Genomic DNA, 19,961 nt, shown 5'->3' on the forward strand with positions numbered 1-19,961 from the left:
AAGAGAAGGGTCCTGTCTGTGGAGGCAATGTAGTTTAAAATGAGGAGGTAAGCAACTATCCCACATCAGCTGATGGCTCTGAACCTAGCTGAAAACACTTAAGTCACATTTCTCTTGGACATAGATTGTAAATTGGTGATATTTGAAGGGAAAGGACAGCCTTCTGGAACACCAACACCACACATATTTTTCTTAAATTTCTCCCTTTCTGAGCAAAGTGTCTGGAAACTTATCCCGTAAAATAATCCTTTCTATGAACCTCTTGGAAAGTCTTGAACTTTAAAACAGGAAAGGAAACATGCGGAGGAATTAAACTGTTTATTTGCCCCACATGGATATGGTCAGAGGCACCGAAGTAATAATGGGTTTTACCAAGTGGACCAACCACTCTGAGACCATGGTGAACTCTCTTTCTCCCCCTCCCCCGCATCTTTCTAAATTACACCCCTTTTTTCAGATACTTTTTTTTCCCTTGTGGACCAAAGCATTTAACCAGGTTCTACTGATGCCTAGAAGCAATCATAAGATTTTTACTTATTTGTACACCTATCGTTTATACGTAGATTTTACTGTTTAGCTTTCAGAAGCAATACACACACACCACACACTTCTTTTTGTTTAATTCCTGGTTAGAGAGAGACTGTACTCTCTCCAGAAAGTAGGGAACAGCAGATTGGGTTCCAGGCCAGGGCGCGGGCAGAGCGATTCCCAGAGAGGGTTGCACAGGGACAGCCTGTGAGTGCTGCTCTCCAAGGCACTAAGCGCGGGGAGCCCGTGGGAACTTGCCAACACCACCCGCACAGGCCGGCCTCCCGGAGGGAACTCTTTGTATCCCGGCTCCCCGGGTCAACCAACTCCCAGAAGGTAAGGCACGCATGCGCACGACGAAGGGGGCGTGGCCAGTGCGCGGAGCGGGCGCGCGCAGGCAGTAGCCTGCGGGAGGCGGGGGCGCGCGCTGTGTTGCCTGGCGGTGACCGGGCTTGGCTGTGCCGGAAGTGGACGCTCGCGGGGCACCCAGGTCTCGGCCATGGCTCACAGGCCGAAAAGGACCTTCCGGCAGCGTCGAGCCGACTCCAGTGACAGCGACAGCACCGAGGAGCCGTCGGTTGAACCCGGGGTGCCGGGGGAGCAGGCAGTGCCGGGCCCTGAGGAGGAAGGGCCGCCCCCTGAAGGAGACCGCGCGGAGGCAGCGGAAAGGCCCCTTCGCGTCCGGGGCCCTCGGGGCCGGGGCCGGGGCCGGGGCCGGGGCCGGGGCCGGGTTTGGGCCACTTCCCGGCGCGCGGCCGGAGCTGCTCCCCGAGCGGACGGCGGTTCGGGCGTCCCAGGTGACTTGGGACGGCGGGATGGGCGCCGCTGGTTACGGGCTAGGGGCGGAGCGGGAAGAGGCCACTAGAGGTTTTTGTAACCCGCTGCTGACCACGAGCGACTCTCAGTCGTGGGGTGGTGAGCGAGTCGGCTAGCCCGCGAGCAGGCCCGCATCCGCATCACCCCATTGGGCTCCTGGGGGGAGTAGAAGGAATCCTGCGCGGTTTGGAGGCTCATCTGTACCATCAGATGAACCATCACAAGTTATAGCTTTAGTGCAGGACTTGCTGTTTATGTAAAATAGTCACAAAAGAGTTAAATCAGTTATTTGCGAAAACTGAGATAAAAATAATATATGTCACTAAGTAACAGTACATTGATGACACTACTAGACTGTGTCAATAAAGGCGTTAAAATACAATGCAGTAACTTTTAGGTACCTATGTGTTCTTAAGTATAGGATTCAAGCAGCATAAATGTATTTGCATAGAATGTATGTTTTTCTTCTCTATGTGAGTCATCTTGTCACCAGAAAGGGACTGGGACTGGACTGGGTCTGGACTGGGTCTGCCCTGTCATGGTCTGGAACGTGTGGGTTCTTGACTTCGTGTAGGACAAGAGTCTAGGTGATTTTGAGAGTGTGTTTATTAAAGCGTGGAACAGAGAAACAAAAGAAAGGCTTAAGATAGAAGAGGCAAGATCACAGCAGCAGGAGTGAGCCTGGACTGGGTGGGCCGCGTGGACTCAGGGAACAAGTTACCCAGGCACAAGGAGAGTCCTTGGAGACAGGTCCAGAGCTGCTGCAGCCTGCTGCTCCCCTGGTTGTCAGTCTCCTGGGGGCGCTTGGAGCTTAGGAGAAAAGGGAAGGGGGTGCAGGGGTGCTCAAGAGAGAGCACACACTGGGTCCTTTGCCTTAAGGGTTTTTATCTATTTTCCAAAGGCCAGAGATTTAGGGGAGGTCTAAGGAGAGGATCCCAATAGAATATTCAACAGCTTTTCTGGTGTGTCCTTTGATATATGCTGATGAATCAAAATGAGCTAGTAGGGGAATGTGGGACCATTTCTCTGTGAGCTTCACTGCTTTACTTTTATCTTGGATTTGTTTGTCGCTAATTGGGTTTTGGTATTTATCATTCCCTGCCCCCCATGAAATTTAGTTGAAAGACCTGCTTCTCCACTGGTTAACTTTGTGACATTGGACGTGTTATTTAGCCCCTCCAGTCCTGATGAGGACGCTAATTCTCCTCAGTAATAGCCTTACTTTATAGAATTGTGAATATTAAATGAAATAAACTATATAAAACAAATTCCAATGTGCCTAACACATGCAAAGTGCACATTAACTTTGTTGTTGCTTTATACTTATTCACTACAACTATTTTTTCTTTTTTGTTTGTTTTTCTCTGGTGTTCCCTTTCCTCTTCTCATTACATCCTTTAAAGAAGTATTTTACTCCTTTAAAGGAGTACAAGTAGGGTAAGTCTTTGTATATTTTTTAGACTGTCCATTGGTTTCAGAGAGAATGGAAGTTGGAGAAAGATCTGTATGTGAAGTAAAATTAGAACACCATATTATACATATGCCATGGTGTTGCTCAGAATTTTAATTATTGATTCTAATATCCTGACTCTGTTTGTTACATTAAAAAATATTCCCTTAGAATGCATAACAGTTGACCTTTCAACTGATGAAGAGGATGGAACATACGATGCCTCAGAAAGTAAGGATGATCAGAGTTCATCTTCCAACAGCTCTAGCTCTCTGGAAGAAGAATTTTCATCAATGGGTTGGTAATTTTTGTGATTTTGTTTAGGAACTTTATTTCTAATATCAGTATTTTCTGTACCATTGATCTTATTATTAATAACATAAACTGTAGTCAAGTATGGGGCAAGTAGGTTATTACTAATGATGGTCAAAGTTTATGCATTACATTTCCATTACATAACATGCCCAACCTCAGACAGCTTATAAGAAGCACAGCTAAGATACAAACCCAGCCACTGCCCCAGAGCCTGTGTCCTTTTTAAAAAAAACAACATGTTTTTTATGGATTTCAGAGAGGAAGGAAGAGAGAGACAGAAATATCAATGATGAGAGAGAATCCTTGATCGGCTGCCTCCTGCATGCCCCACACTGGGTATTGAGCCGCATCCTGGGCATGTGCTCTGACTGGGAATCAAACCGTGACCTCCTGGTTACATATTGGTTTCTAGTTATTACCACGTACTAGCAGTAGCACTTCAGCAGCTACTGCTTCATAGCACTTTTTGTTTTTCTTAAGCACTGGTTATTTGAAATCTGTCTCTTTTATTTATTTATTTTTTTCTGTTTAAAAAATTGGAACATTTCTGCATCTCTAAGAATTTGACCTTTTTTTCTATTTATTTTCAAAGGAATTTGGACCAGTTTGTGGGAAAGGTTAGAAAATAAGTACTTGAGCCTCAGTCACTTGACATGCCTCATTAATATTTTGAAGTGCTTGAAATGGTAAAAATTTCTCTTGCCATTTTGTTTACCTTAGTATTTTGCTTACGAAACCATTTCTTCCTACAGTGTAAAGATTAATTTCAGTTTAGATCATGCATGAAGAAACTTGTTTTGAATTTAAAGATTCCATATTAATAAGGTTTGTACTGTATAAAATAAAGAAAAAAATAAAACAAAGCTCTATTAAAAGATGTTGTTACCTAAATATTTTTTCACCTGGTAAATGAACCTGATTATTTCCTGTACATTTTTTAACATCTCACATGTATTCACCTTGAAGGCTAAATTGGCTCTGTGATGATTGTAGTCTGTTTGTCACTTCCCTATATGCCTGGATGTCCAATGGAGAGGGGTGGATCATAATATAGTGTCCCTGTTACTTTGTATGTCAGACTGGTCTATCACCAACTGATCTGTGTCTTCCTGGTTGAAGAAACAAGTACATATTTAATTAATTTACAATATATGAACATTAAGGCTTTTTATTAGGTCTGTCACCAACTAACCTCTTCAGTCGTCGCTGACTGAGCAACTCATGCTAGGCCCTCTCCCATCTCTACCCTGATAATTCAGAGCTTCTAGAAATAAAATGGCTAGCCCTCAGCAAAAAGTCAGCAACAGCACCTGATGAATAAAAGAGTTAAAAGATAAATTGGAGTGGTTTCAGTATATTTTCTGATACTTCTTCATTTGGTTCATTTAAAAATAAATTTTAAAAATTAAAAATTATTTAATCACTGTCAAAATAGTTTTCTTCTATTTCAGAAGTACACTGTGAGCCATTTACATTCATATCAAAATACTGAAAAAAAATTAGAAAACCAGTTAGTTTGTTTTTTAATGTGAAGAGTATTTATTTCTGTTGGTGTTTGGTTTTTAATATCCCCTTCTTTGTTTCTTTTAGTAAATATCCCTGATGCAGCTTTTATTCAGGCAGCCCGCAGAAAACGTGAATTGGCCAGGGCCCAAGAGGACTATATTTCTTTGGATGTAAAACATATTTCTACCATCGCTGATACGAAGAAAGATAGTGATGAAGATCCTGAGAGTGAGCCTGATGACCATGAAAAAAGAATACCATTTACCCTAAAGCCTCAGACACTTAGACAAAGAATGGCTGAAGAAACAAGTACATATTTAACTTATTTACAATATATGAACATCAAGGCTTTTTATTAGGATACTAGAGGCCCAGTGCATGAAATTCATGCACAGGTGGGGTCCCTAGGCCTGGGTGGCAATCAGGGCTGAACAGGTTCCCCGCCTCCTCACCTCCCCGCCTCCTCCTTCCCTCACCGCCTGCTCATGCCACCACCTCATGGTTCCCCGCCTCCTCCCCTCCTCCTTCCCTTGCCGTCCGCGTCCACTGCCACCCACCCCCGGCCGGGGGGAAGGACCAGGAGGTTGGCCGGCAGGCCCCATTTGCGATAGGGGCATGTGGGCTGGGGACAGCTCCTGCATTGAGAGTTTGCCTCCTGGTGGTCACTGTGCATCATAGCAACTGGTTGTTCTGTCATAATGGTCAGTTAGGCTTTTATATATAGAGATAATACTATGATTAAAATCTGCATAAAAGCATAATGTAGTATCTCATAGTCCAAAGGATATTCAAGTTGTTTTTTTATTTAATACCAACTTGGTCAGTGACATCATGACTCTAAAAGACATGTCTATCAAAATTTTATCAAAGGGTATGTATATTATTTACTACTAGAGGCCCAGTGCATGGATTCATGCACGTGGGGGGTGTGGCCTGCGGCATCAGCCCGTTGTGGGAGCACTGCTCATCCTGGTCAGCTGAGCGGCTGTGGACCCCCTCTTTGAGCAACTGCTGAATGAGGAAATTAGTCTGAGCTGATATTTTGGGGTAATGTCTTGGGTAAAAGCATGTTCTGTGTCCTGGAGGAACCTGGCAGAGAGCTTTGCACCGCAAAGCCACTCAGTGAATGTCCTTGATGTGAGATGCCAGGTCGGTGACACCATTGGGGATGTTCAGGGCATCCATGCTACAGGATCCTCAGCCATCAGGACAGCCTCCCTGGGGGGGTCCACAGTCACATCCCCTCTTGCCATCTGCTATGCCAGCACCCCGTGCTCTTTCTAGAACACACCTTGGAGGGCCTGCATCAGCTGGTGGGGTCAGGCCAGAGTATGGATTGTCTCAGGTATTTGATAGGTGCAGAGACTTAGCCTCACCGTGAACCTGCTAGTGGCTGCTCCCACAGTGGGAGCAGCCGCTCATCCTGGTCAGCCGAACGGTGCTCCCACTGTGGGAGCACACTGACCACCAAGGGACAGCTCCTGCATTGAGCATCTTTTCCCCTGGTGGTCAGTGCGTGTCATAGCCACAGGTCATCCGGTGGTTGTGGTCATTCCGCCATTCGGTTGCTGGGCTTTTATATATATAGACTAGAGCAGCAGTCACCAACCTGTGGTCTGTGAGGTCCGAAAGGTTGGCGACCGCTGGACTAGAGGCCCAATTCATGAAATTTGTTCGTGGGGGGATCCTTTCAGCCCAACCTGCGCCCTCTTGCAATCCGGGACCCCTTGCTCCTAATCGCCCACCTGCTCGCTCCTTACCACCTGCCTACTCGCTCCTTACCACTTGGCTCGCCACTCCTTACTGCCCACCTGCTCGCTCCTTACCGCCTACCTGCTCGCTCCTTACCGCTTGGCTTGATGCCGCAGAGGTGGGAGAGGCTCCTACCACCACTGATGTGCTCGCCAGCCATGAGCCCAGCTTCTGGCTGAGTGGCACTCCTGCTATGGGAACGCACTGACCACCAGGGGGAAGCTCCTGTGTTGAGTGTCTGCCCCCTGGTGGTCAGTGCACGTCATGGCGACTGGTTGTTCTGGTCGTTCTGCCCTAACGGTCGCTGGGCTTTTATATATATACTGGTGGCCCGATGCACGAAATTCATGCATAGGGGTCCCTAGGCCTGGCCAGCAATAAGAGCCGATCTGTGAGGTGACTGGCGGGGTGAACAGGGGGCCCCTGCTGGCACCTGCCTTGGCCAGCCTGGTACCACCTGCTCACTAGCCCCGCCCCCTGCCACCACTGGTCACCTTTCTCTACGGGGTGACCAGCAGGGCAATTAGGGGCCCCCGCTAGCACCTGCCTTGGCTGGCCTGAGGCCTTTGGCTAGGGGCAGCTCCTGCATTGAGTGTCTGCCAGCCCCTGGTGGTCAGTGTGCATCATAGCGACCGGTCATTCGCTGTTCGGTTTATTTGCATATTAGGCTATTATATAGGATAGATCATTTGATCTTTTTGACAGGTTAAAAAAATTTCAAAGTCTTATTTTTGGTATCGAACACTTTCATTGTCACCTTTATAAAGATGGGTTTTTATTGATTTTGTGGTTTTTTATTTTAGAGTGGAAGAGGGGGAGAGAGAGAAACATGGATGTGAGAGAGAAACATTGATTAGCTGCCTCAATCAGGAATTGAACCTGAAAACTGGGCATATGCCATGGCCAGGAATTGAACCGGTGACCCTTCAGTGCATGGGACAACACTCAACCAACTGAGCCATGCTAGCCAGGGCATATAAGATTATTTTTTAAACGTGTAAGCATCTACAGGGATTTTAGGTGCCAGTTATTAAAATCTTCCCTGCTATAATAAACAATTTGCTCAACCAATAATCTAGATCTCAAAGGACCATTTTCACATTTATCATTTATAAACAATATTATGTTTTGCCAACATTTTTGTTACTTCAAATACTATTATTTCAGAGTGAGACTTGGTTCCTTATAACCTAAAACAGTGGTCGGCAAACTCTTTAGTCAACAGAGCCAAATATCAACAGTACAATGATTGAAATTTTTTTGAGAGCCAAATTTTTAAAACTTAAACTTCTAACGCCACTTCTTCAAAATAGACTCGCCCAGGCTGTGGTAGTTTGTGGAAGAGCCACACTCAAGGGGCCAAAGAGCCGCATGTGGCTCGCGAGCCGCAGTTTGCCGACCACTGACCTAAAAGTTATTTTTAAATATTTAGAATCTCATGCAGAATTGAGAGAATGATAGGGAAAACCAAAAGTTTTTTGTTTTGTTTTTCAAGCTTTTTTTATGAGTCTATGACGTTTTGAGTGGGACAGTTGGGTGATGAATACAGTTTCTGGAGTTAAATTGATAGATTCAAGGCCCAGCTTCAACACTGTCTTCACACAAGTTATTTAACCTTCTAATAATTGAGTTTTCTCATTTATAAAATGGGCGTAGTAATAATGCTTTCTTCCCATAATTATTGTGAAGAATAAGTTAACACATCGAAGAGGCTACTAAGCCAGTTTGGCTCAGTGGATAGAGCGTCAGCCTGCGGACTCAAGGGTCCCGGGTTCGATTCCGGTTAAGGGCATGTACCTTGGTTGCGGGCACATCCCCAGTAGGAGGTGTGCAGGAAGCAGCTGATTGATGATGTTCCTCTCTCATCAATGTTTTTAACTCTCTATCCCTTTCCCTTCTTCTCTGTCAAAAAATCAATAAAATATATTTAAAAAATAAATAAATAAAAATTAAAAGAAATAAAAGGCTACTAAGCCAGCACATAAGTCCCCAAAAAATGTTAGTTGCTGAATTAGAATTGGAAAAAAATTGAATATTTATACATGAACTGTTGTTTTTTTTCCTAGCAACCAGAAATGAAGAAACAAGTGAAGAAAGTCAGGAAGATGAAAATCAAGATACTTGGGAACAGCAGCAAATGAGGAAAGCAGTTAAAATCACAAAGGTAAATTGTTTTTATGTCATGTATTAGTTTCCTGTGGCTCCTATGACAAATTACCACAAATGTGACAGCTTAAAGCAAGAGACATTTATTCACCCACAGTTGTGGAATCTAGAAGTCTGAACTCAAGGTGTTGCAGGGCTATGCTCCCTTTGAAAGCTCTCAGGAAAATCCCTTTTTTGCCTTTTCCAAGTTCTGGTCACTCTAGGTGTTCCTTGCTTTGTGACTACATTCATTACTCCTTTGCCTTCTTCACATGGACTTCGCTGTGCTTCTACACAGTGTCTCTTATAAGGACACTTGATGGATTTCAGGCCAACTTGATAATTTAGGATGATCTCATCTTGAGATGCTTTACTTAATTATACCCCACAAAGACCCTTTTTCCAAATAAGTTCATATTTGCAAGTTCTAGAGGTTATAACATAGACATATCTTTTGGCAGGCCACCATTTAACCCACTTTACCATGTACATATGTGCTTTTCCCACTAGATTTTAAATACCTTCCACATATTTATTACAGGCTGTTTGAAAGGAATGTATCTTTATCTTTTTTTTTAAATATTTTTATTGATTTCAGAGAGGAAGGGAGAGAGAGAAAGAGATGGAAACATCAACGATGCGAAAGAATCATTAATCAGCTGCCTCCTGCATGCCCCACACTGGGATCAAGCCCACAACCGGGGCATGTGCCCTGACTGGAAATCAAACTGTAACCTTCTGGTTCATGGGTCGATGCTCAACCACTGAGCTACGCCACCTGGGCTGTATCTTTATCTTTAATTGTATAGTAAATGACAGTATTAGTATATGGTAAGTTTCTTAAATGTGAAGTTTAAATAAATAGTTTTAAAACAAAACTCACAAACAAAAAGAATATTGTACTTGGGGTCAGAAGTTCTTGATTTGGGTTCTAACACTACCACTAAAATATATGTTCCAGCCCAGCCAATGTGTCTCAATGGTTGAGTGTCTACCTAGGAACCAGGAAGTCATGATTTAATTCCCGGTCAGATGTTTCTGGTTCCATCCCCAGTATGGGGCATGCAGGAGGCAGCCAGTCAATGATTCTCTCTCATCATTGATGTTTCTATCTCTCTTTCCCTCTCCCATTCTCTCTGAAATCAGTAAAAAATATATTTAAAAAATTAAATATACATTCCATGAAGTTAAGAATTATTAACTATCTTGTTCAGTGTTATATCCCCCAGTCCCTGATATTGTGAGTGCTCTATAAATATTTGTATGACTTTGAGCAAATGATTTAATTGTTCTAAATCTCAGTTTTCTAATTTAATAACATGGGAATGATAATGTTACTTAACTGTGTAGGTTATAATGCTCAAAATTATAATGATCTAAATCACAGTGCTTATAAATTGTATAATACTATAAAAATACAAGGTTTTATTTCATCTTTTTGTAAGAATGCTAAGAAAGTATTGCAAAAATCTGCATGTTATTAAAATTAAAAACTAAGTAAAGGTTGATCTTTGGTTGTAATTTAGAAATTTCTGACCAGGGAAATGATTTAGAAGGCTATTTATGACTATAACAGGCTTAATCTCATCCTTCTCCCCCCCCCCCCATTTTTTATTAGAATCAGTATAACAACAACATTTAAAAAAATACTTTTGAGGAAAAACATGCCACAGTTCTTATTCTTAACTACTCGTTTGCATAATTCCTTTTTACTTTAGATAATAAACCAAACTAGCTTTAAAAACACTGAGAACCATGCTTTTGTGAAAAATAAAATTTTGTGCCCTGTCCAGGTGGCTCAGTTGGAGTATCAGTCCATACACCAAAAAGTTTCAGGTTCTATTCTTGATCAGGGCACACACCTAGGTTGTGGGTTTGATTCCCAGTCAAATGCATATGGAAGACAACCAGTTGCTGTTTCTTTCTCTCCCTCTCTCCCTCTCTCCCCTTCTCTCTCTCTCTCTCCTCTCCCCGCCCCCCTTCCTCTTTCTCTTATCCTCAGGTGAGGATTAAAGAAAAAGAAAAATAAGGTTTTGTAATATGCCTCTTACATGTTAACTTAAAGTTTGAAAACTGAGAATTTAAAAATATTTTATTGTAACTATGAAAAATGTCAATGGCATAGAATTTTGACCTAGTGAAATCTTAAAGTATATAATCTGTTTTTATGTTATTAATAATTGTAAGATTAATGAATGTTGAAAACTAATTTTTATATTATTTTTAGGGAAGAAACATAGATCTTTCTCACAGTACTGAATTTCAAACAGTGAAGAAGTTTGATACTTCCATTTCATTTCCACCAGTAAATTTAGAAATTATAAAGAAGCAAATAAATAGTAGGTAAGTAATATTCATATTAAAATTTACACTTGTCCTAGACATTTAATAGTGAAAATTTAGCACTATATGTATAGTCTTTTAAACTATTAACTATAAGCATTAATCTTAAATAGATTGATAGGAAAAATAGCATCACCTAAGTTACCACACTAGCACAACTGATTTCTTTTTTCGTATATGTCTTTTTAATCTTTATAAGAGGTATGTATTACATGGCTAAATTCAATAAATATTAAATTCTGCTGGGTTTTTTGTGTGTTTTTTTAATCCTGTTTTTTAAGGATATTTTTCCATTGATTTTTAGAGAGAGTGGGAGAGAAATACCGATGTGAGAGAAACACATCGATTGGTGGCCTCCTGCATGTGTCCTGACCAGGGCCGGGGCTGGGGAAATTCTGTGTATTTTTACTTAGTGTTGTTATAAGCATTTATCTGCATTGTTATATAGCCCTTAATTTTTTAAATATTATATTGGGAGTGACGACAGCAAGATGCCAGAATACAAAACTCTAGATGTCATTCCTTCACAGAGATACCAACTTAACAATAATATGTGTTATAAAAGCCTTTTGAGAACTCCAGAAAGCAGTTAGGAAGTCACAGTCCGGGACCCCTCAGGCTCAAAGCCAAGAATAATCACATTGTAGTGGGTAAAAAAAGCCATTTCATTTCAACTGCATCAGCCCCTCCCATAAGCTATCACTGTTTGTGATTAGAGAGAAAAAAAATGAATTCATGGCTTCTCCATTGGAAGGGAAAAAGAAGAGTGGAACATACATCCAACATTCTTGCTTTTAGGGAGACTGCCCAAAGTACTAATTTCTGCCTTGTCTATCTTGGAACACCAATGGGGAACTGTCACACCTTGGATGCCTGGGGCCACAGAGGATGAAAGAGAGTTTAGTGGCTTATTGCAGAGCCAGCCAGAGGGAACAAGAGACTACAAACTCCTGAAAAAGAACCCCACAAACCTCTGTGTTTGGGAAATTTCATATAGAAGCTTAGAGAAGATGCATCCCCCATAAAAAGTTTGAGAAAACACCCTCTCCCTAAAGAATCTTTAGCCAGGCTAATTGGTGAAGTTCCTCTACAGTACAAAGCATTTTCAAATACACAAAAATAACCAAACACAGGAAAAAACAGGGAGACATTGCTCAATCAAAGAAACAAAGTAAATCTTCAGAACCAATCTTAAGAAACAGAGATCATGAATTACCTAAGAATTTATACTAATCCTCTTAAAGAAACTCACTGTGCTATAAGAGAACACAACTAAATGAACTCAGGATAACAATACATGAACAAAGTTAGAATATCAACAGAGAAACTATTAAAAAAAAAAACAGATTCTGGAGATGAATACAGTAATTGAATTTAAAAGCTTGCTGGAGAGGATGAACGGGCTTGATCAAGCAGAAGAAAGAAGCAGTGACTAGTAAGACTGGTCATTTGAAATTATCAAGTCAGAAACAAAAAGGTAAAAGAATGAAGAAAAGTGAAGAAAGTTTAAGGGATTAATAGGACACCATCAAGCAGAACAACATATGCATTATGGAAGTCCACGAAGAAGTAGAGAGGCAGAATCAGGCAGAGAGTTTATCCTATATAATAAAAGGGTAATATGCAAATTGACCCTAATGGCAGAACAACCAGGAATGACCAGTCGTTATGATGCACACTGACCACAGGGGGAGTGCTGCTCAGCCAGAAGCGGCCCATGGCTAGTCAATGCGGCGGTGGCGGGAGCTTCTCCCGCCTCCACAGCAGTGCTAAGGATGTCCTTCCCATGGGGAGTGGGCCTAAGCCATTAGTCAGACATACCCCAAGGACTCCCGGGCTGCCAGAGGAATGTCTGACTGCCAGCTTAGGCCCGATCCCCCAGGGGAGCAGGCCTCAGCCGGCAGGTGGACATCCCCCAAGTGGTCCCAGGCTGTGAGAGGGCGCAGGCCAGGCTGAGGGACACCCCTGAGTGCATGAATTTTCGTGCAACGGGCCTCTGGTGTGAATATATAATGGCCAGAAACTTTTTAATTATCTGCAGAAGGAAATGAATTTCAATAACTTCAAAGGATTCCGATGAGATGAAGCCAAAATGGCTTACACTGAGACACATTATAATTAAATTTTCTAAAGGCAAACAGAATTTTGAAAGCTTCAAAAGCACCTTATCATGAACAAGAAAGCCCCATAGATTTCTCAACAGAAACAGGCCAAAAGGGAATAGGATGATATATTCACAGTTCTTAAAGAAAGAAACTGCCAACTGAGAATACTACATCCAGCAAAACTGTTCTTCACATATGATGAAGAAATAAAGTCCTTCTCGAATAAATAAAAGCTGAGGAAGTTCATCACCACTAGATCTGCCTTAGAAAAATTGCTATGAGAAGTCCTTCAGATTGTAATGGAAGGACACTAGACAGCACAAAGCATACACAAATATAAAGTTCTCTAGTAAAGTTAAATACATAGAATAAATAAATAAACAGAATTCTGTAATACTGTAAGGGTGGTGTGAAAATTGCTTTTCAGATGTAGAAATTAAAATATAAAAACTATAACACTGTTAATGAATATAAAATTTAAAAATGTAATGTAGGACATTAATAATAAGTGGAGGGGAACATATAAAGGAGTAGTTTTGTATGTGATTATTACCAAATTAGTATATTACTACAACTTTAAAATGTTTTGTAGCCTAGTCAGTTTGACTTAGTGGATAGAGTGTCAGCTGCAGATTGAAGGGTCCCGGGTTTGATTCTGGTCAAGGCCACATACCTCATTTGCAGGCTCCTCTACTTCCCGGGCCCTGGTTGGGGCTCGTGCAGGAGGCAACCAATGGGTGTGTTTTTCTTAAATCGAGATTTCTGTCTGTCTGTCCCTTTCTCTTCTACTCCCTAAAAATCAATGGAAAAATATCCTCAGGGGAAGATTTAAAAAATACATACATACATACATACATACATACATACATACATAAAATGTTTTTGTAATCCCTGTGGTAAATACAAAGGAAATAGCTATAAAAGAGGCACAAAAGAAAATGAGAAAAGACTCCAGAGCGTATCACTCCTGCCCTCCCCCCCCCAAAAAAAACAAGTTAGAAAGACGGAAAAAGAGAGACAAAATGGATATAAAATGGTTTACAAAATAGCAATAGTAACTCCTTCCATTTGTCATCATTTTATATATAAATGGACTAAACTCTACCAATCAAAACACTTCCAATGGCTGAATGAATCTATAATAATAAAAGCGTAATATTCTAATTAGAACAGACAGCCAAATGACCTTCCGGACCTCCTTCCAGACGACCTTCCAGACAAAGCCGGGGCTGCAAGGGCTGAGCCCCTTGCACGAATTTTGTGCATCAGGCCTCTAGTTAAAAAATAAAAAAGCAAGATCCAACTATTTGCTTACATTAAAGAAGGGATATCTCAAATCAGCAACCCAACTTGATACTTCAGTGAATTAGTTAAACCTAATTGCAGACCCTTGCCAACCATAATTTTTTTGGCTGTGGTTTCTATATCATGAAGTTTTAAACTACGTTATCTACCAAAAATAGAATTACATGATCCAGCAGTCTCACTTTTGGATACATAGACAAAAGAATTGAAAATAATTGAAGAGATATTTGCACATCCATGTTCATTACAGACTTTAATTGTAATAACATAAGTGGAAGCAACCAAGTATTAACAATTGAATAGATAAAGAAAATGTGGAGTATTATCAGCCTAAAAAAAAAAAAGGTACAAATTGATGAACCTTGAGAATTAAGTGAAAGTGGAGTATTATCAGCCTAAAAAAAAAATGCTACAAATTGATGAACCTTGAGAACTAAGTGAAATAAGCCAGTCACAGATAAATAAATACTACATGATTCTACTTACATGAAGTATATAAAGTTGACAAACTAGAAACAAAAAGAATGGTGGTTGCCAGGGGAATGGGGAAGAGGAGTAAAGAGCTAGAAATACAGCAATTACAGTTACATTGTTGATCAGTGGGCATACAGTTTCAGTTTAGCAAGATGAGAAAGTTCTAGAAATCAGTTTCACAGTGTGCATGTAGTTAATACTATAATATTGAACATAAAATGGTTAAGATTATAAATTTTGCTAAAAATTCTTGACTACAATCCTATATAATAAAAGCCTAATATGCTAAGTGTCCAGTTGTTCATTCGGCCATTCAAAGTGCATTATGTTAATGATATGCTAAGGCTGCTCAACCACTCACTATGACGTACACTGACCACCAGGGGGCAGACGCTCCAACTGGTATATTAGCTTGCTGCTGGGGTCTGGCCAATCAGGACTGAGCGAGACTGGCGGACACATCCTGGAGCCCTCCCACGGCCCCTCCCTGGCTGGCCAACCTTCCATATCCCTCCCCAGCTCTGATTGTGCACTGGTGGGGTCCCTCAGCCTGGCCTGTGCCCTCTTGTAATCTGGGACCCCTCTGAGGATGTTGGAGAGCCGGTTTCGGCCTGAAGGCAGAACAACTGGTCACTATGACGTGCACTGACCACCAGGGGGCAGATGCTCAACGCAAGAGCTGCCCCCTGGTGGTCAGTGTGCTCCCACAGGGGGAGCATCACTCAGCCAGAAGCCAGGCTCCCGGCTGGCAAGTGCAGCGATAGTGACAGGAGCTTTTCCTGCCTCTGCAGCAGTGCTAAGGATGTCTGACTGCCGGCTTAGGCCTGCTCCAAATTTCATGCACCAGGCCTCTAGTAAAAAATAAGCATAATAGTAATATTTTTTCATCCATATAGTTGACATATAATTTACGTAAATATTTCTCTGTTGGACATTTTTCTAAATTTTCTTGATTATAGATAATGCTACAGATAGTGAACATTTTGTTTCTGTAGATCATTTCATCTATTACTTCTTAAAATAAATATCCAGGGAAAGTTGACCTTGGCAAAAGTTATGCATATTTTTTTTTTCTTGATGTTTAGAGAGGGAGGAAGGGAGAGAGAGAGAGTAACTTAGATGAAAGAGAAACGTAGATCTGCTGCCTTCTACATGCCCCACACTGGGAATCAAGCCCACAACCCCGGGCATGCACCCTGCCCCAGAATCCAACCAGCGACTTCTTGGTGCATAGATCGATGCTCAACCACTGACCCATACTGGCTGGGAAGTTATGCATATTTTTATGGCTCTTGATATGGATTACCTTTCAAAACACAGCTTTATTCTACTGCTCCTTTAAATAGTATTAATCTTAAAATAATGGCATTTTTGCTAAAATTAAGGCAAACCCTATAATAGTTTAATTTTAAATGTTTTCTGTTTTACTACTCAGGATGTAGTGTTCATCTTTAGATGTATAAAAAAATAAGTCTGAGAGTGAAAGTCTAGTTATGCCCTAACAGGTTTGGCTCAGTGGATAGAGCATCGGCCTGCGGAATAAAGGTTCCCAGGTTCGATTCCGGTCAAGGGCATGTACCTTGGTTGCGCAGGAGGCAGCTGATCGATGTTTCTCTTTCACGGATGTTTCTAACTCTCTATCCTTCTCCCTTTCTCTCTGTAAAAAATCAATAAAATATATTTTAAAAAAAATAAAAGTCTAGTTATTATAAGATTTGATAAAAGGAGAGATTTCTACTGCCAAAGCAAGTACTGTATTTTTTTTTTGTAAGTACTGTGTTTTTAAAGATTTTCTTTTTTTTTTTAATACCTGGGAATTTTTTCTGATAACCTAGGAAGAGGTTAAAATTTTTCTCCCTTGTATCTTTTGTATAAATCAGCTTTAAAGTAACTTCATACCTTTACCATATTGCAGCCATAATGTCTTGGTCACAGTTATTCAGTTAAATGGTTTGATGTAGAAAACATTTTATAGCATTTTATAGTGAAATAAATATATGGAAATCTTCAGTTGTACCAGTTTTTAAATATTATGTTATCTCTGTAATCTAGAGACACGGCTATTTTTGTAAATAAACTTTTTATTGGAACTTATGCTTGTGCATTTATGTGTTGTCTGGCTGCTTTCATATTACAACACAGAATTGAGTACATAGTTGCAACCCAACCATCTAGCCTTCAAAGCTCAAAATATTTACTGTGTGGACTTCATAGAAAAAATTCTCCAACCTTAGTTCTACATCATTGCTTTTCAGTAGTGATGTTAAATGATGAGGTTGCCTTAATTCAAGATTATTTTTGTAACAACTTAACCATCGTTTATTCTTTTTTCCAATACTCTTTTAGTTGGAAGAAAAGAACTAGAATTATAGCTATTTCATGTAGTTTTGCATATAACTCAGGATTTTATGCAAAAGGAAAGGACTGAAACGACCCTGTTACTAGCTTGGCCACCTAAACACCTAAGTGTCCTTTCCCACCTTTCCCTTCAAGACCACTTTGTGATGCTCTCCTCTGCTCAGCGAGTCTCGTAAGCCCAGGTTTATGAGATGGTCAGTCTCCTTGGTGGTCTCTGTAAGGGAGCTTTGAAAAAACTCTCATCGGACTACTTACTATAGTAGAAATGAAAGTTTGAAAAATAAGTCAGTTTTTATTTGTCTTTATTTTATTCTATAGATTAACATTACTACAGGATACTCACCGCTCACACCAGAGGGAATATGAAAAATATGTAGAAGATGTCAAGAGCTCAAAGAATGCCATCCAGAACCTAGAAAATTCATCAAATCAAGCTCTAAATTTTAAATTCTATAAAAGCATGAAAATTTATGTGGACAATTTAATTGACTGTCTTAATGAAAAGGTACATGACTATAGATATTTATATCATTTATTTTTTATAGAGAAATTCTCTTATCATGTGATTTACAAAAAGCCTAAATTCCACAACTAAATACTTACCTCTAGTATTTTTTCCTTATACATTTTTATATACTGTGATATTAAGCATTCGCTTAATATTAGATAGCTAGGATAATATAAAGTTTTGTATATAAATGTATGTGTTAAACTTTCATTTGTTTAAGAAAAATTCCTAAAAAGTGAATTATTAAGTCAAAGGGTCTAGATATTTCTAAGGCTTATGAAACATTGCTAAACTATTCTCTAGAAAAATTGTATGTTTTATTTTTAGTTTACTACATTAAAAAAGGTTATTGTTTTCATATATTTATTTTTATCTCAGACAAACCCTTTGTTTTATTAACACATGTAGCTTTTTTCCTTTTGAATTATTTTTCCCCTTTGCCTGCTTATCTTTTTGGTTCAATTGGAGATTTTTCCCCCTTTTTATTCTTTTTTTTTTTTTTCTCCAGCTTTTTAGTGCTTTAAATTTTTAATGCTTTATCCTACTTGATGTATATAAACTTTCTAGTTTGTTTGTCTTCTGGTTTTGTTTTTGCAATGTTTTTCCAACAATCACGTTTTTTGAGAATTTTGTGTTAATCAGATTTATGAATCATTTTTTTTTTTCCCTTTATAGTTTCTGGCTTTTTTATATACATTATAAGTCCATATAGTAAGATCTTGTTCCTTTTTTTTAACCATTTTAGAAATACAGTACACTCTACTTTCTGCATTATTTTTTATTTACTATTATTTTAAGTTGACCACCTTTTAATATCACTTGGTAGTTACTTTCTGAAGTATTTATTACAATGTAGTTTTCTTCATTCATCCTTAAAAAATCACACTGTTAAAGTCTTACTAGTCTACACATTGATGTGTCCATAGCAGCATCTATGAAACATCATTGGAATGGAGGAGATTACCTCAGAAATATAAGAATGCCAGTTTCAATTAATCACTCATTTCTGCCTCACAGCTTTTTTACCTGTCTAGTCTCTTCCATTCTCCACTTTTTATAATTTTACCAGTTTCCTCAAGTTCCCCCCACCACCACACACACACACAGACTGCTCCCTCAGCCTGTAAAAATGGCTACACCCAACAACCCATCATTTTCTCCTATTCTAGCTCAAACAAATAAAATTCTTCTTATCTGTCCACTCTTACCTATCTTCCTGTCTTCAGCCCATTTGGTTTCATTATTTATGATATTTATAGCTGTGTAGTACAGTAAGTTGATTTTCTGGTTTTATTAATACTGAAAGTGTTAGCAGCTAGGTCTGTTCCTCACAGCAATTTTTTTTTAACTAGAGGTGATAGTATGCAAATGTTTATATGAGAATTGAGCATATATACATGCTAATACATAAATGATTACATTTTATTATTATTGATAATCCACAAAATGTTACTTATATATGTATTGCAGATTATCAACATCCAAGAAATAGAATCATCCATGCATGCACTCCTTTTAAAACAAGCCATGACCTTTATGAAACGCAGGCAAGATGATTTAAAACATGAATCAACGTATTTACAACAGTTATCACGTTAGTGTTTTACATCTTCAATATAATTCATTACTTATTATGCTAAATTATTAGCTAGAGAATAAAAATATTCCTGTATTTAAAAAATAATGTTTTTACGTATTTTTTCATGAATCTTTAACCGACTCCCTTCTAAAAATCCCAAAACATTTAGAGCTAGGATTTTAAAAGGTCTTAAATTAAGTCTTAAGATTAAAAAATGTAACTTCCAATTACTTAGTATTGAGACAAAATATGCATATGGCCATTTAATGACTATTTTGATATGAGTTGGCATAAATTCATAGACTTTGTCAGAAATCTAACTTTATAAAATTTCCATGGCCCTCCCACAGATTGGTTATGGAGTTTAAAGAAATTCTGGTTGATTTCAGTATAGAATCATCTATAAAATATCATTATTTAAGATTGGGGTGCTTTTAGTTCTCACACTGGTTTTGTATTTTCTAAGATGTCTTTCTTTGATTAAGGTGTTCAAGGAATAGTGAAAGTAATGAGATTATCAAGTAGGTGATAATAGCAAAAGCAAAATGACTTTCAAATAGGACATTGAGTTGGTCATGCATTATGGTACATGCCAAAATAGGAAATAATATGAATAGCATATTGGTAATGCAAATGTATCTAGCATTTAGCTATAAGGACAAAAAAACTGGTGAAAACTACTAAAACAGCATCTGAGACTAAGAAATTAGAGGAATTTTGTACTGTCCTCAATATATATTTTCTTAAACTCCCAAACTCAATGCCTGTTAATATTGT

The 19,961-nt window shown here is 39.5% G+C and overlaps 1 protein-coding gene across 4 annotated transcripts in view; it reads left to right on the forward strand.

Moving 5' to 3' along the window:
* Window positions 1-944: 944 nt before the first annotated feature.
* GCFC2 (GC-rich sequence DNA-binding factor 2) overlaps window positions 945-19,961 on the forward strand; it is a 38,136-nt gene continuing 19,119 nt past the window's right edge. For 2 of the 4 annotated variants that reach the window (XR_013961434.1, XM_080684434.1), the window contains exons 1-6: window positions 966-1,325; window positions 2,966-3,091; window positions 4,700-4,924; window positions 8,434-8,531; window positions 10,740-10,855; window positions 17,416-17,602. Coding sequence is in view for 2 of the 4 variants with exons in the window: in XM_080684434.1 (XP_080540560.1) it covers window positions 1,028-1,325; window positions 2,966-3,091; window positions 4,700-4,924; window positions 8,434-8,531; window positions 10,740-10,855; window positions 17,416-17,602 (1,050 nt within the window). In the remaining 2 variants the exon portion in view is untranslated. Of the gene's footprint in view, window positions 1,326-2,965; window positions 3,092-4,699; window positions 4,925-8,433; window positions 8,532-10,739; window positions 10,856-17,415; window positions 17,603-19,075; window positions 19,200-19,961 lie in introns of all 4 variants that reach the window. The other 2 variants (XM_080684433.1, XR_013961433.1) reach the window with 2 other exon arrangements.

This window comes from Plecotus auritus (genome assembly GCF_963455305.1).
Source record: "Plecotus auritus genome assembly, chromosome: 8".
In the NCBI taxonomy this organism is placed as follows: domain Eukaryota; kingdom Metazoa; phylum Chordata; class Mammalia; order Chiroptera; family Vespertilionidae; genus Plecotus; species Plecotus auritus.